This window comes from Lissotriton vulgaris, chromosome 1_1 (assembly GCF_964263255.1).
Source record: "Lissotriton vulgaris chromosome 1_1, aLisVul1.2, whole genome shotgun sequence".
In the NCBI taxonomy this organism is placed as follows: Eukaryota; Metazoa; Chordata; class Amphibia; order Caudata; family Salamandridae; genus Lissotriton; species Lissotriton vulgaris.
This window is the reverse complement of record NC_141685.1, coordinates 1,106,400,853-1,106,417,781: the sequence shown is the minus strand read 5'-3', so window position 1 is coordinate 1,106,417,781 and position 16,929 is coordinate 1,106,400,853. Positions and strand designations below refer to the sequence as shown.

The window sequence follows — 16,929 nt, the reverse complement described above, 5'->3', positions numbered from 1 at the left end:
ATCATTATGGTTAGAAGGGTGGGGTGGATTGCGATGTGCCCTAAGACTATTCAAGGAGATTGTGTGGTAGTTAATTTTAATTGTTACAACCAGGCTGATAGCCTGTTTTGGGATGGCTCGGAGCTTTCTAGTTCAGGTCACATGAGGCCTGTACCCCTGGGTTATTTTTACAGCCATCAGCAACTTACATTGGGGCATACCGTCATGTTCCTGTAGGGGGAAGCCAGAATCGTCCAGCTGGAGGGGATAGAGCAGGTGCCTATACTTACACACATCTCCCTAGTAGGGGGATAGGCCCCCGGGTGGCTCCTCCTCCCCCACCTTTACCCATATTCACGAGAGGTGTTGGACCAGCTCTAAGTAATCGCTTTGCCCCACTCTCAGAGTTAGAGGAACTGGACTGACAGTCAGCCCCGGGTATGACCACCACCCTGAGGGCTCCCATTACCGATGTACCAGCTGTTTGTAAAATTATCAGCTGGAATGTAGCTGGGACCAGAGCAAAGAGGACAGATGCAGCCTGGGTTGACTTTGTTGGCAGTCACGACATTATAGCGATTCAGGAATCGTGGGACACCTCCCCTAGTTTCTGGTTGGGTGGTTTTACCAGTTTTATTGCCCCGGCCACTTCAAGTCCTGCCGGCAGGGCCAAGGGTGGCCTTATAACCTTTTTTTCATTAAAACTTAAGCGCACCCTCCACATGGTTAAATCCTGCTCTCCAAATCTTTTAATTGTGGAATGGAAGGTTTCCCCTTGTCACAAAATTATTCTAATTAATTTTTATAATTCTTGGGCCAGGGAAAATGGTAACGAGCACATGGCTGCCCTGGAATTTTTTTTAATAACGGTTAAATAATGTTCATCTCTGTAATAATATGTGCAATATGGGGGAGCCTGAGGGCCCAGTATGCTCAATGGTTCCCCACTTTGAGCATACTAAGGCAGGGGAGGCTCTTGAGGAAATGTTGGCCAATTTTAATCCCTTTGAATCAAATATCACAGAGGGAGAGGGAAGAATAGCTACTTATAAAGGCTCTAACCTGTAACTATCTGTAATAGACTACATCTTCCTGACCTCAGGCATTTTACACAGGGTTGCGTCTTACAAAACAATTGTATCGATATATAGTGACCACAATCCTGTATTGCTCGAGTTATATTGGGGAGGCCCCTTGAGAGTTAAGCCACTTGAAGTTCAACCTGGCCCGGCCTTAAGCCCCATGGATCAAGGAAGAAGGCTGAAATGGGCGAAGGTGGTTCCCGAAAACTTTTTGGAGGAACTACTCCCGAATATTGAGGGTAATATGTTGATTTGTCAGGACTCGAACGCTACTAACAATGAGATCATGGGTGCCTTTGAAGCTATATGCATACAAATATCTAAGGCACTTACTGTCAAGTCAGGCTCGGGGGGTATTAAACAACATAGATGGTTTGATTCTAATTGCTCAAGAGCCCATAAGGCGTTATTGCAAGCACTTAAATCTACCCCGAGAGACAAGACAGCTGTAGCTATGTTAAGGAAGGAGTATAAGTCAAAAACAAATAGGAGAAAGATCATCCTAAAAAATGCAGCTTGGGAAAAACTACTTTCTGTCAATGTACTGCGTGACAGTTCCCAGTTTTGGGCCATAATAAACCAGCCTTTCTTCTCTGACTCAGATAATAATGATATGGACTGCGTCATCCCTGACGATACTTGGGTGCAGCACTTTAGGCACGTGTATGGGGATATAGATTCTGCAGTTCAAGGACGCCCACGGGTAGTACCCGGGTCTGCTTCCCTTATTTTTACCCAGGGTGAAGTGGAGAGAGCCATTATGGAGACATCCAAGAACAAGGCACCGGGACCTGATGGTGTCCCGGCCGATCTCTATAGACTTTCCCCAAAGCTTTGGGCCGGGGATGCTCACTAAAGTTTTTAGGGCAGCAAATGGGAATACCTTCCCTACTACTTGGGCTACATCAATAATTGTGCCAATCTTTAAAAAAGGGCAGCATAAAGATCCGGGGTGCTATAGACCCATCTCTCTTTTAGACTCTGCGATTAAGATACTAGACAGAGTCTTATTATTTAAGTTAAGGGACAACATCGAGAGAGATGGGGGATTGTCGAACATTCAGTACGGCTTTAGAGCCAAGAGGGGTACCCTGGATCAGTGCTCTAATTTACATCTGTTAATCACCAAATACACGGTAGCCAGGGAGGGGTCGCTTTTTTTGGCGTTCATAGACCCCTCCTCTGCTTTCGACTTGGTGAACAGTGCTAAGCTCTGGGTAATCCTTTTAGAGATTGGGATTGATATATCTCTAGTAAACTTTACGGCGTCTCTTCACCAGGACCTGTTCGCAACAATCAGGGTCACAAAGGTGGGGAGATGCATGAGTCGTTTTAAGTCGGAGCGAGGGGTGCGCCAGGGTTGTATCCTGGCCCCCCTCCTTTTCACCATCTACATCAACGGCTTGGGCAATCACCTTGAGTTAGTGGAGGGGGGCGTTCCGCGTGTAGGAGGAGCCAAAATACCAGCTCTCCTATACGCGGACGATGCGGTTTTAATAGCTCGCACCGGGGTGTGTCTCCAGCGGCTGCTGGACTCCTTTGGCATTTTCATGGACCGATTGGACCTAAAAATAAACACCAAAAAGTCTCACACAATGGTGGTCGGCTATCATAGGATTAAACGTAAAAGAAAAACCTTTACGTGCAAGGGTGACGTGGTCTCTAGGGTTGCTGTTTTCCCCTACCTGGGGGTGCTTTTTGATGAGAGGGGTACGTGGAGCCCCCAGGTGAGGGCAAAGAGCATATCCATGGCCAGATCAACGTCTGCTCTAATGAGGTTTTTGAAGAGGCTAGAGGCGAGGCCTATGGAGGCCCTTTTGAAAATCTACAAGTCCACATGCATTCCAATTGCCTTGTACGGATCACCCCTATGGGGATATATGTCTAACGGCCTGATTCAAAGGGCTGAGAATAGGTTCTTGAGACACATTTTGTCTGTCCCGCAGTCCACACCAACCTTTTCAATACATTGCGAGGTGGGCCTGGACTATGTAACTGACAAACTTAACCTGGCCCCTCTAATATTTTGGGTAAAGACGTGGCTCAACCAGGAGTTAAATCTTAACCAAGCAATCTTAACTGATGTTGTGTCATTGGACTGTGTCAGGAAAATACCCTGGCTGGAATACTTGAGAAAAACCTTTTCCCTGCTAGGACGCACTGAACTTTTTATTTCACCATCTAGAATTAGGAGGGAGGACCTAAATTGGACCAAAAGGCATTTCTTGGATAGGGCTAGATTGGCTTGTGAAGAGCAGGAATTGGTAAAACCCTCTGTAAGAACACATTAAATGCTAATGACTTCTCCCTCGCTCGAGCCATACCTCACGATTGTAACCAGGCCCTTCCATAGACTGCTTCTAATCAAATTTAGGTTCAATCTGATCCATTACCACCTGGGTAACTATCAAACGTGGGCTAAACCTGAGGAGGGTCCTGTTTGTAGCTGTGATAAATTTTCAACGCAGGATAACCTGCATTTTGTCATGTTTTGCGGACTGTTTTCTGATATAAGGCGAAAATATCTGGTACCCATCCTGAGGGAGGCAGGCTTCACCTATGTGATGCCGGCTCTAGTCCAGCTACAGTGCCTGAATAACATTCGGACCATATTCTCCATGGCCAGCTTTCCAGTAGCGGCAACTAGAATTAAATCAAAACAGTGCACTTTAACCTAGCACAATGTATGTTTGTTAGTCACAAATTATTCACGCAGTGTATATTATGATTATGTGTACATACCTGATTATGCTGCTCCCTATGGTGTTTTTGTAATTCATGATGTAGATGCTTTTATAATGTTCTTATGTATGTACATAAATGTTTTAATCCTTTTATGATTTTAAAAAAATCGAATAAATTGTATTTGACTGACTGACTGACATACAATCCAATTTTCCGTTTTTTACTGTAAATCGCTGGTCTTTGTGGTGTGTTCTAAGTATTACGAATAGGTTCTTAAAAAATATTGTTGAACCTGTGTATCACTTGTTTGTAATATTAGTTATTACTAAAGTGAACAGTCATACTGTATTTTATACATTGTACAAAAGAAATTGCCTCTTTCCCAACAGAACCACTCCTTCTATATCGCAAATACCCAGGTTCTGAGGGACACAGGGTCACCCCATTACTACTAATCGTATGTTATTAGGTAGGCATTGTATTCCTTTTGTCCTGGTAATGATGAGGCCCGAATTAATGGACCGAAACAAGTCGACCCTACAGTATGGAGAAGTCCCACAGATCATGACTGATATATAAAAAATTGACTACACACCTTTAGTACCTTGTGGAGGATTGTTTTATTCCCTCGAGTGTGTACTGGACTACTTCCTTTTTTCGGTTTGTTCTTTGAATGGAGTTTCCTTGTTTGTAACTATCATCTGTACTTAGTAAGAATGGGTGGTAAGGATTTGTAAATGTATATGTATGTATTAACTTGTGTATATGTTTTGCTTGTGTTTTTTTGATATATTTTAAAAAGATAAAGTATTTTTGAGATATTACGCTTGGAGTTGGTATTTGAGTCACAAAAAATGAAAGAAGGTTTAGAGATCTAATACTCATTGATAGGGATTAATTAATTTTTTCCTTACAGACATATATTTCTTGTTATTCATTCCTCCACAATATTTTGTTTTTATATTTGATTCCTTGCCCGGATGCGGTAGGAGTATCAGGGCAAACTCTGATTCTTTTTTAAGCGGCCGGCAGCACAAGCCACTATTGAAAAAGGGATGTTTCAACAGGAAAATTCGAAAACATTGATCAGAAATAAACAGCAGAAATATATAACCATTTTAGTATACACCCACTACACTCAATAGAAATGATGGATGATGTTGTAGAACTTTATCAGATGAGGAAAGATAGAGGTGAGCCAGTTAGTGTCTGGGAAAAAACATTAAAAGCCAGATGTTATTTACATTTATTCCCCACCGGGAAAGGTGGATGATATGATGATTGGTTTAAAAGGCATGGACAGGTTAAATGTATGCTCAGAAATGTAATACTGCCTACTTGGCTTATTACTTTAATCTGCTTTCCCTACGCATGGGATAATTGATTTCATTTTCAACTAGAAAACATGCTAATATTGAAAATTTGGAAAACACAACACATTAACTATAACTCACCTCTTTTGCATGTAGTCATTTTACAGTATTAGAATCATTATTTAAAGTAGACATAATTTTCAGTTTTGTAATAACAGTTATTGAAAATAAAAATAAATGATGTGTAACACAAAACAGCAACTGCAATAGTGAGTTGCAGTTAATGGGCCAGATGTAAGACCATTGGATATTACGACTCACAAATTGCGACAAATTGGGAGTCGCAATTTGCGAGTCGCAAAATCCAATGTACAACAGTGTCTCAGACACTGTTTACGATTCCCAAAGGGGTCAAAAATTGCATGCCCATGAATATTAATGAGGCTGGCACAATTTGTGAACCCATTGGGAATGGCTGGCACTCCCAGGGATAGTTGCCTACTGGAGTCAGCAGACCACCATGTCTGGGACTGCTTTGTCAATAAAGCAGTTTTTTTTTTAAATGCAGCCTGTTTTCCTTAAAGGAAATCGGGATGCATTTAAAAAATAAAAATGAAACATTTCAGTTTCATTTTTTAAGGGCAGGCAGTGGGACCACAGCCTGCTCTTAAAAAATATTTGCTCATCCAGTCCCAAAGGGGAAGGGGTCCCATGAGGACCCTTTCCCGTTTGTGATTGCTTTACCACCCTTCTGAAAAGGATGATAAACTGTGAGTGCTTTGCGACCGCATTTGCGGTTGCAAAACATTCATACATAGGTTATGAACTCGCTATTAGGAAGGGACACCCTTGGAACGCTCCTTCCTAATAGCAAGTCGCTAACCCTAGTTTGTGAGTTGCTAATTGATTAGTGACTCGCAAAATAGGGTTAGTACATTGGGATGACCAACTTTGCGGTCGCTATGGAGACGAAATCCCCTTTGCGACCGCAAAAAATGGTCTTACGTCTGGTCCAATATGCGGTGTGTAATATTTTTAGCACTGTTTTCTGATGTAATGTATTGATAATATATACAAGAAGAAAATTAGAGTGTCAACTATATCTATAGAGCGTGTGTGAGTGTGATAAATGTGTGCAGATTTGGGCAATTGCGACATCAGGTTTTTTGGACCCGGTACTCTTGGGTATACATGCAATTCCCTGTTTTCAGGGAAGTTACTTGCAAACCCCAGAATTAGATGCAGCGATAACAGCTGAAATTGGGGGTTACTACCATCACCTAGCAGGGGAAATCAAAGTAAGGCTCAGTGTATTGACGTATGCTAGGAATCACATAAGATTAGCCAGTGTATAAGTGCTTTGTTTAAAGTGAATATTTAGGGGTGCGAGAACAGTGACTTACCTTGCACAGATTTCAATTAGGACTGTGAGTTGTGCACCTTCTGGTCTAATAGCTAGAGAGGAAAATTAAAGAAAATGTACATATCATTTAAATCAAGTACATGGGCTGCAGTTTAACTTAACATTTTAGAAAATATATAAATCATAACCACATTATTGTGTACATAATAGGAATACACCAGTGTAGAGAGTCTTCAAAACCTCTGTTTTTTTTTACAAGAAAACCTGTTTAACTGAAAGTCGTGTTAAAATCCCTAGCAGCTGAAAACAATCTATGTTGACAATGATTGGGTACAGCACCAAACATGTCCAAATCATTATTTGGTTCTCATTCTTGCAATACTAATTACATGAGAAGAAAAATTATTTTGGATCACTTTTTGGTGCATAAGTTATCAGTGGCTATACTTGAGCCTTTTTCAGTGCCATCAGACTTGGACAGTCCCTTAGACACCAGCCAACACTGTCTTAATTCCATTTCCTACCCCTCAAAGATAAATTCAGAAAGTGTTGCTGATGTGTAGAAATGTATTTCTCCCTGTATGTGGGAAGAGGGAATAGGGTGGATTGTAAGGGTCATGATTCCTGATTATACATTCTGCTTTCACATGGAACCGGAAGAAGTTGCTTGTGCAAGCAATAGATTTGAGGGAATACCTCTTCTCAGGAAGTAGTCAACAGAAGATGCAAATAGAGGTAATGTATTGCTACACACAACTGTGAGCAGGGAGAAGGTATTGCTTGCTGCCATCAGCCAAGTGGAGAAGCGCAGAGACCAGACACCACTGAGAGGCCATCACTACCATAATGTTTTTGCTGCTGCCAAATCCTGTGCCATGTTGTAGGCTCAGGAGCTGGTGAGGAGCTTCCTGGGCCACAGATCTCTGAGGATGGGTAAGCAATCAGCTCTGACTGAAAGTCCCAAGTAACTGTTGTGCTCTGATGTTCACCATGCAGCCCTCAGACTGAGATTCCCTGACAGATGCAGTATTTGTCCCCTCATTGGGTTTGGAATTGCTCTTCTCATTCATATTGTTGACCTGCGGATCGCTGACTGGTTCCCAGATTAAAAAAAGAAATAAGCAAGTAAATGTTGTCAAGGGGAGCCATGGTTGTACCAGGAGGCATATGGGTGACATAATGAACATGTGGCCTGACAAGATTCATCATTGAGGTAATATCTTCAAAAGGTTAAAAAAGGTTCCTGCATACTAAGGTGTAACAGCGTGAGTTGCGTTCTGCCTTGGTTTCTTCTCCATTGGGCAAAGGTTTAGCTTTTTTTGTGTTCAAAATATTTTATTACATTTTTGACGGGAGAAAACATACAAAAAAGAGCTCTGAAAAGGTATAAATGTTTATCCAATAAAATAATATGTAAGTAGATAAACATTATAATTTATAAATTAGCATCATGACTATTTTATAAAGTACCTATAACACAAAAATCATATCGCTGTAATAGAAATGAAAAGGACAACATCATAATTCTACATCAGTAACATTATAGAGCTACTAAGGTAAGTATTACGCCTAACCATATAAAGTTATACTATACTAACACTTACTAACGATTCAAACCTAAATAATCATCAACTGGTTTCCAAACATTTTGATAATACGGAGTATTATGAATGATACCAGATAATGCCTAATTAGCACATCTTCTAGTAAAAAGTAGCCAAACCCACCAAGCATGAACTTATAATAATGAGGAATCTTTCAAATTAGTGGTAATTGACTGTAAAGCTGAGGATATTAAGAAATGTAAAAGTTTGTTGTTAAGCAGAGCCATTTTAGTGGAGAGAGAAGAGGATTTACAAATAACTATTGTATATGATAAACATTGTATAATTTAACATTCAATATATGAGTAGTTATCTACTAAACTTCACCCCAGAACTCCTTAACAATATGACAATCATATAACATATGTCTTAATGAACCTATATTTAAAGAACAGTTCCAACAAGTGGAAGATTTTAACAGTTTTACAATATGTAGTTTTAAGAGAGTCGATAGACAATTAAAAATATAAAGGAATTAGTTTGATATACTGTTACAGGCAACCTTCCCGAGACAGAATTCAATCAAATCTTCCTTTATTTATCCAAAGATAAAGACAAATCTAATTCTTTCTTCCAAAAGGTAGAAAGAAAATTGATATTACTCCCATTAGAATTATTTTATTTTTTTAAATAACAATGACACCACATGGGCTGAAGATGCTAATGTTTGGAGATTCACTTCTAAATCAGAAGAAGCGATTGAAGAAAAAGTCATTCAGGAATGAATCAGCAATAAAGTTACATAGCAATTCATATTTAAAAATATCTGATGTCATGGGAGAGTCGACCATAAATAAAAAGTTTGGCATACAGAGTAGAGAGCTGAAATCATACAGACAAACAATGTACAAACATTAAAAGTAGACAAGTTTCGAAAAGAGGTTTTGCCAAAAAAATTTATCTAAAGCCTTTTCTGCAACTAATGCTAAAACTCCTGCTGGAAACAGCAGTAATGATCCAGTTTCAATAGCATGAAATAATAATCTAGTATTATTTGTTGAAAGTTTATTTTTCATAAAGCCAGACTAGTCCACATATATAATATAAGGAAGTACAATAGCTAATCTAGTTGCAATAATTTTAGCATAAAGTTTACAATGTTGATTCATTAAAGAAATAGGGTGATCAATTGTAACCAGAGAAGGGTGTTCATGCGGTTTCGGGAGAACTATAATCAACAATTCAGAGAACGATGATGAAGTAGACCCAGAATGACTAAAATAGGAAAACAAAGAAAGCAAATGTGATGAAAGGTGAGGTGAAAATTCCTTATAAAATTCGCAGAAATACCATCTGGTCATCTGGACCTTGAGATTTGTTTGTGCAACGTCGAAAAACAAGCAATGCGTCACTCCTGAGACCCTGGGGAGGCAATGTGACAACCCTGCTGCATGCAGCGGGCGTGTTGCAACGAATCTGGTCTGGACTATGCGACGATGTTCGCAGTGACGGGATGCGGTTCTGCAAGCAAGCGGTGTGACGGTTCTCACAGTGATGACAGGCTCTGCGACGATATTCGCAGCGACAGGAATCTTCCCGCACTGGGGTGATGCGCTCCACAAGCGAACGATGCGTCAGTTCTTGCCGCGGCAACAGGTGCGACAATCTTCGCGGCAATGGGAATCTTCTCGCACTGCCGATGATGCGCTCTGCAAGCAAGCAATGCATGCAAATTGTAGATCTTCTTCTTTTCTTCTTGTCCAGCTCCCCAAACAGAAGGAAACGACCTCCAGAGGCCCCCTTAACTGGATCAAACACTCTAGGCAGGTCAGAACTCACACAGCAGAGTTTAGGGGGAAACTGGGGTGAATTCCTTTTGTTCCTGGGACTTCTTAACAGGAGGCCAGCTCTCCTCAGGCTCTTGGAGATCTGTTCAAGCAGGAGACATAGCAACAGCAAAGTACTTCCCCTCTCCTTGGCAGAATAGCAACTGCAGGTCAGCCTAAAAACACACAGCAGGGCAGTCCTTCCTCTTCAGTCTTCCAGCTATTCTCCATGGTATCACTTTTTATACCAATATTTTCTTTGTTCTCTGAAGGCAGAGAGGCCTTTGCTCAGTCCAAACATGTTCTGGTCAGTCCTGGAGCACTCTGTTTACATGACTCCTTCTTTCCTTTGAGAGAGAGGGGCAGGGTCGTCAGCCGCCCAGCAGGAGGTGGAGCCAGCATTGTGGAAGGCAGCCACAGCCCTATATTCACCCTAGTGCTGACTCACCCAGCCTTCCAGAGCCACCGCAGCCCCTGTCACTCACAAACCAGACGGTCAATTCACAAACAGACAGAGGCACACAGAAAGGTTAGACAAGAAAACATCCACTTTCTAAAAGTGCTGTTTTAAAACACAGGATTTAAAAACATCCTTCCTAAAAGATGGGTTATTAAATTCTGAGTTCAGGTATACCAAACTTCAATTTTCCATCTTGCTCCTATGGGAAGAAATGCAGGTAAACATTATACACAGCATTCCCAATTCTAGCCTATGGGCAAGATGGTCTTTCAATAGTGAAAAACAAAATTGGCAGTATATCACTATCAGAGCATGTCACCCGCACTAGTACATGCTCTCCCACCTTTCATATACACTTCACCTTGCCCAGGGCGGTACCTTGGGCCTTCCAGAGGGGTGTCTAATGTGCACAGAAAGGGAAGGGTTAGGCCTGGCTAGTCAGCATGGCAGTTAGCAACTGCACACAGGCACTGTGGTGGCAGGCCTGAGACACCATTTTAGAGATACTCATGTGGGTGGCACATTCAATGCTGCAGGCCCACTCGTTAAAAAATGAAAAAACGAAACAATTGCCAATACTGACCACCAGTCACAACAACTTCATATATTGATCTTAAGAATAATAACATAGTCTGTGTATTTTGTATTATATGTATTTAGATGCACAAAATATCTGTTTTTTTGTTGGACATTCAGGGGAAACATGGTGCCCGCTAGCTGAGCGGCAGCGCATGTTCAAGCTCTGCTCTCCCCCTCCCAGCAGCCTTCGAAATATGCTTTGAAGCTACGGTGCTTTTGACTACCCTTGCGGTGCCCGGTCTCACCTCCTCTGTAGCTCAGGTGAACGGCCGTTGGATGTGTCCCGGGGACAGACGGACTTCTCCGTACCCTTCGTCTCTGACACGCTGGGACTGAGCTGCCCTGGAGTTGAGACGCTGTCGCAGAGCGGCGGCTCGTGGTCTCGCAGTGTCAGCACAAGCAACATTGGAGCTTTCCTCTTGCTGGGGGTGGTGGCTGGCGTCGAGAAGGTTTTCGACTCCTCTGTTAGCCCTGCGCCTGATTACAATTCTGAAGGCAAGTGTGGGGGCAAGTCGTCTATTGCCGGTAAGAACATTGCTGACACGCTGTTAGAAACCCCCTCTACGTACACATTGGTCCCGACTTCGGCTTCGACTTTGGGTAGCGGGGACAGTGGAACCCTCGGAAAACTTACTAAACCTGCCACACACAGGAAAGGGGGGAAAAGAGACTCCTGCATAGTGTTGAGTGCAGCTCAGAAAGGGATACTGGTACACCAGGGTCTCTTAAGGACACACTTGAAGCTAAACTAAGAGGAGAACGGGACACTGCTTTCCAAAACTATCAAGTGAAGGAGAGGAGTGTTAAAGGGGTTAGAAGCAAAGGTGCGGTTAAGCCCATTTTGAAGCCCACTTCTATTAAGATCACCCCTTGTTACGTTCTTTCTTCAAGGTACAACCCCAGATACTGCACGTTATTAACCAAGAAACCTCTCCTGAGCAGGGTGGCTCTCCTGCCCCGTACAAGGCTCTATCTCTTCCCCCATTACCCCATTACCCCCTCTAGGATGGCAAATCCTGTGAGTTCCACTGACTCTACTATACCAATAGCTACCTCTGTTATTACATCTAGCCATCTCATGTCCCTTGGGTTACAACCCTTAGCAGTTTCATCGACCGCGGAAAGTAAGACAACGACGTCTGAGGGTTCATTAACCACCGTTCCTCCCACTAAGATTCCTGCGGAGATTGTCCCTTCAATGGCCTGTGAGAGGGGTGGAGGGGAAGATGCAGGCTCAGGCTGTAACTCGATAGAGGCCCTATTTCTGTCATTAACGAATGACATAAAACAGGGGTTTGCAGTCTCTGAAGAAAAAAAACAGTCTGAGATCAGAGCTGTATGCGATGCCCTAGAGAAGAAAGTCGATCTATTGAATGTAAGAACCGAAAACCTGGAGGGCTGTGTCGAACATCTGAAAGCTAACCTAGGGTAAGCAGAAACTAAAATTCAAGCCCTGCGCAGGGATGGTGATGTTCTCCGAGAGAGAGTTGAGTCCCTTGAGAACCACTCACATAGGAATAATCTACGCCTCCTAAAAATTCCCGAGGGCAAGGAAGGGAGTGACTTAAAAATGTATATAGTGGCATTGCTCAAGGACTCTCTGAACCTCGAGGAATCAGTGAGGTTCCTAGAAAAAGACATTCAGAGGATTCACAGGGATCCGTTTCGTCCTAATCCCAACAGACCAAAACCAAGGAAGATTCTTGTAAATTTTCTTACTTATGCCATAAAAGAGAAGAACTTAAACTTGGCACTCAAGTCTAAATCGTTGAAGGGTTCAGATTTTTCGTTCGAGGTCCGTTCGGATCTATCTAAAGTGACCTTGGAACGCCAATGGGAATTAGGCCAGAGAATGGACATGTTTAGGTCACTGGGGGCTACAGTGCAGATGAGATTTCCTGCCTTCCTTAAAATTATGTTTAATAATAAAATGTACAATATCAGAACCCCGCACGAAGCGGACGAGCTACTTGAGTCCTTGCGAGATGTATCAAGGAAAAAGGAATGAGCGGAATATTAAGTAATAACAGATTCTCTCTCAGTTGAGGTTTCCCCCCCAGGAGAAGCAAAAATGTCCTATACATCAAAAAAAAAAAACAGGACAGAGTGAATATTAAAGAGACAAAAAAATGGGAAAAAGAGAAAATAAAAGAGAAGAAGAATCATGGAAAAAACCCACTAAATAAATAAATAATAAATAATAAAAAAACTATAGAAATGAGCTGTGAGGCAAAAGAACAGATGCGTAGGTTAGGAAGGATGGAAAGGCTTGAAGGATGGAAAGGAAAATAGGAGGAGGGGGGAAGGCGAAAGGTAAAAAAAAAAAAAATGGGTAGAATTACAAAAAAAAGAAGAGGAAAAAAGGATGAAAGGAAATGAGAGAGAAGGGAAAAAAGTGGGGAAAGGAGAATAAAGGAAAAAAGGAAAAAAAATAAAATAAAATAAAGAGGTGATTTTGAAAAATAAATCTAGAAAGAAAATAAAATAAAAATAAAAAATATAATAATAACAAAACCAGGTTTTCTTTGTTTTTTTCCTCTTGCTAAATTGCGGGTGGACTGGGATATTGATGGTACATCTTTAGCACCGCGCTAAACAATTAGTGCAGCAGTGGATAACTTTAGATAATTTGGATAATTTTGGGCAGTGCATGCTATGTGGCGGGGGAGGGGCGTCGGCAGATGCAGTGGATGCAAATTGGCCGATTATCAGGCCATTGGAATAAGGGATGGGTTTCCCAAAGGGTGGGGGGGAGCACTGGGGGAATAAGAGTAAAAGATCCTCATTTTTTGATACTCCATTGTTATGTTTTTGATTTCAACTTCCATGGTGAGAGAATTCAGAGAGCCCTGGTTTCGGTTCAGGGTAGGTTAGGAGACAAGGTAAGAATAGATCCATGCGGCGTCTGGGTTCCTTTGATCGATGTACAGGTGGCAGTAAAAGCTCAGAGATGGCATTGATACAGTTTCTGTCATGGAATGTCTATGGCCTGCGCACGAAGAATAGAAGAGCTAAAATATTACAATATTTAGGAGATTCGCCGGCACAGGTCATTGCCATACAGGAATCACATCTTTTAAAGGAAGAGTCAGTAGAGATATTAAAAAAACAGAAGTGGGTTGACACCTTTGTATCTGCAAATCAATCAGCAAACATCAGAGGGGTGATGGTTTTATTTAAAAAACAAGCTAAGGCACAAGTATTGGAATGTAGGGAGGACTTTAGCGGTAGATGGCTCATTTTAAAAATGTTACTAGGTTATATGCCTATCATCCTTGTCGTTTATTATGGTCCTAATCTGGATGATTCTTCCTGTTTGGAAACAACCATCTGATTGATTTCCCTGATCCTATTATTTGGGTCGGAGATTTCAAAATTGTCTTAGACCCTGGTCTAGATAAATCTTCCAACTCACGAGCGGTAGTCCCCTCTAAATCACGGCATGCCCTTATTAATATAATGGGACAAATCGATCTTTCAGATATTTGGAGGGAGCGCTCAGGTGATCAACCAGGGGATTCTTTCATTAATTTAAAATACCATCACAGATCAAGAATTGATTATGCACTATTTAGTTACACTCTAAAGGATTTGGTTAAACACATCGAGTGCCTTCCATCCCACTTATCGGACCATTCAGCAGATCTGCCTACCAAGTCTCGCGAACGAACAACAAGCTGGCTTAGGTAAGGAGATTACTGAAGACGAAGTTAGAAAGGCTATCAATCTCTCTTAAATAGGAAAGGCGACAGGGCCAGATGGCCTTCCAGGAGAGATATATCGTCTTCTTAAAGAGCCTATAATTCCAGTGTTGGTGAAGCTTTTTGATAGCATCCTTTTGAAGGGAGAGCTCCCCCAAGGTCTTGGAGTGAAGCCGCAGTTGTTTTAATACTAAAATTTGGAAAACTTCCAACTGACTGTGGCTCTTATCGCCCAATTCTGTCAAAAAGGTTGGGGGAAGTAGTGGGCAACATCATCCACAAAGATCAAAAAGGCTTTATTCAAGGGTGGAAGTTAGCAGACCTAACTTACGATCTAATAGGTGCAATTGACATTGCGCCTGCCTTTACCCTCCCCCTGGCTGTATTAACATTAGATGCGACCAAAGCCTTTGATAAGTCTCATGAACGAACAACAAGCTGGCTTAGATAAGGAGATTACTGAAGACGAAGTTAGAAAGGCTATCAATCTCTCTCAAATAGGAAAGGCGACAGGGCCAGATGGCCTTCCAGGAGAGATATATCGTCTTCTTAAAGAGCCTATAATTCCAGTGTTGGTGAAGCTTTTTGATAGCATCCTTTTGAAGGGAGAAGCTCCCCCAGGGTCTTGGAGTGCAGCCACAGTCGTTTTAATACTAAAATCTGGGAAACTTCCAACTGACTGTGGCTCTTATCGCCCAATTTTGTCAAAAAGGTTTGGGGAAGTAGTGGGCAACATCATCCACAAAGAGCAAAAAGGCTTTATTCAAGGGTGGCAGTTAGCAGACCTAAATTACGATCTAATAGGTGCAAATGACATTGCGCCTGCCTTTACCCTCCCCCTGGCTGTATTAACATTAGATGCGAACAAAGCCTTTGATTGGGTTAACTGGCCATACCTCTCTGATGTGCTGATGAAGTTTAAGGTAGGAAGAGGTTTTTCCCGTGTTATAAAACTTCGGTACAACGCCCCTACAGCCAGATTACCTGTTAATGGTGTTTTGACAGATCCCTTTTCAATCACCAGGGGTACACAATAGGGTTGCCCCGTCTCCCCTCTCCTGTTTAACCTCTACATAGAACCATTTGCACAGCTAATAAGAGAAGACAATAACATTGTCCCTTTTAAGTACGGAGAGTGGGAGAGAAGGGTGGCCCTCTATGCAGATGACATTTTGATCTTTACAGCAGATCTTGACACTGCCTTTCCTGCAATCATGCGGTACAAAAGGGGGTGGTGATGGACGGAGCATCTGAATCAATCAAACACTCACACCCAGTCAAAAGATCTGGGTTTAATCCATCACCGTTCTTTAGCCCACTCTGCCACCCCAGTTCAGACATGGCTATATACAAATCAGTCTGACCCTGTGCCTCATGGGAACAGTCCAGCCCGAACCGCCAAGCCATGTCTTCCCTGGACCAGAAACAAGCTTCCAAGGACCGGTTTCTGGCATTCCGGAACTGGGGTGGCAGAATGGGCTAAAGAACGGTGATGGATTAAACCCAGATTTTTTGACTGGGTGTGTTTGATTGATTCAGATGCTCCGTCCATCACCACCCCCTTTTGTACCGCTTTTGGCTGCCATAAGTGTGGCAGGGTATGCTCAGACGTGAGTCCCTTGCTCACTGTGCCACTGGATTCAAGCAAGCCGGGCTAAAGATGGCTGGAATGCCAGAAACCGGTCCTCGGAAGCTTGTTTCCGGTCCAGGGAAGACATGGCTTGGCAGTTCGGGCTGGACTGTTCCCATGAGGCACAGGGTCAGACTGATTTGCATATAGCCATGTCTGAACTGGGGTGGCAGAGTGGGCTAAAGAACGGTGATGGATTAAACCCAGATCTTTTGACTGGGTGTGAGTGTTTGATTGATTCAGATGCTCCGTCCATCACCACCCCCTTTTGTACCGCTTTTGGCTGCCATAAGTGTGGCAGGGTATGCTCAGACATGAGTCCCTTGCTCACTTTGCCACTGGAATCAAGCAGGCCGGGCTGAAGACGGCTGGAATGCCAGAAACGGGTCCTCAGAAGCTTGTTTCCGGTCCAGGGAAGACATGGCTTGGCAGTTCAGGATGGACTGTTCCCATGAGACACAGGGTCAGACTGATTTGCATATAGCCATGTCTGAACTGGGGTGGCAGAGTGGGCTAAAGAACGGTGATGGATTAAACCCAGATCTTTTGACTGGGTGTGAGTGTTTGATTGATTCAGATGCTCCATCCATCACCACCCCCTTTTGTACCGCTTTTGGCTGCCATAAGTGTGGCAGGGTATGCTCAGACGTGAGTCCTTTGCTCACTTTGCCACTGGATTCAAGCAAGCCGGGCTGAAGATGGCTGGAATGCCAGAAACCGGTCCTCAGAAGTTTGTTTCCGGTCCAGCGAAGACATGGCTTGGCAGT

The 16,929-nt window shown here is 42.7% G+C and overlaps 1 protein-coding gene across 3 annotated transcripts in view; it reads right to left on the bottom strand.

Moving 5' to 3' along the window:
* LOC147748685 (A.superbus venom factor 1-like) overlaps window positions 1-16,929 on the bottom strand; it is a 1,068,833-nt gene that overhangs the window by 186,428 nt on the left and 865,476 nt on the right. For all 3 annotated transcript variants that reach the window (XM_086963563.1, XM_086963565.1, XM_086963569.1), the window contains one exon: window positions 6,463-6,514. In XM_086963563.1, coding sequence (XP_086819689.1) covers window positions 6,463-6,514 — 52 coding nt within the window. The remainder of the gene's footprint in view (window positions 1-6,462; window positions 6,515-16,929) is intronic.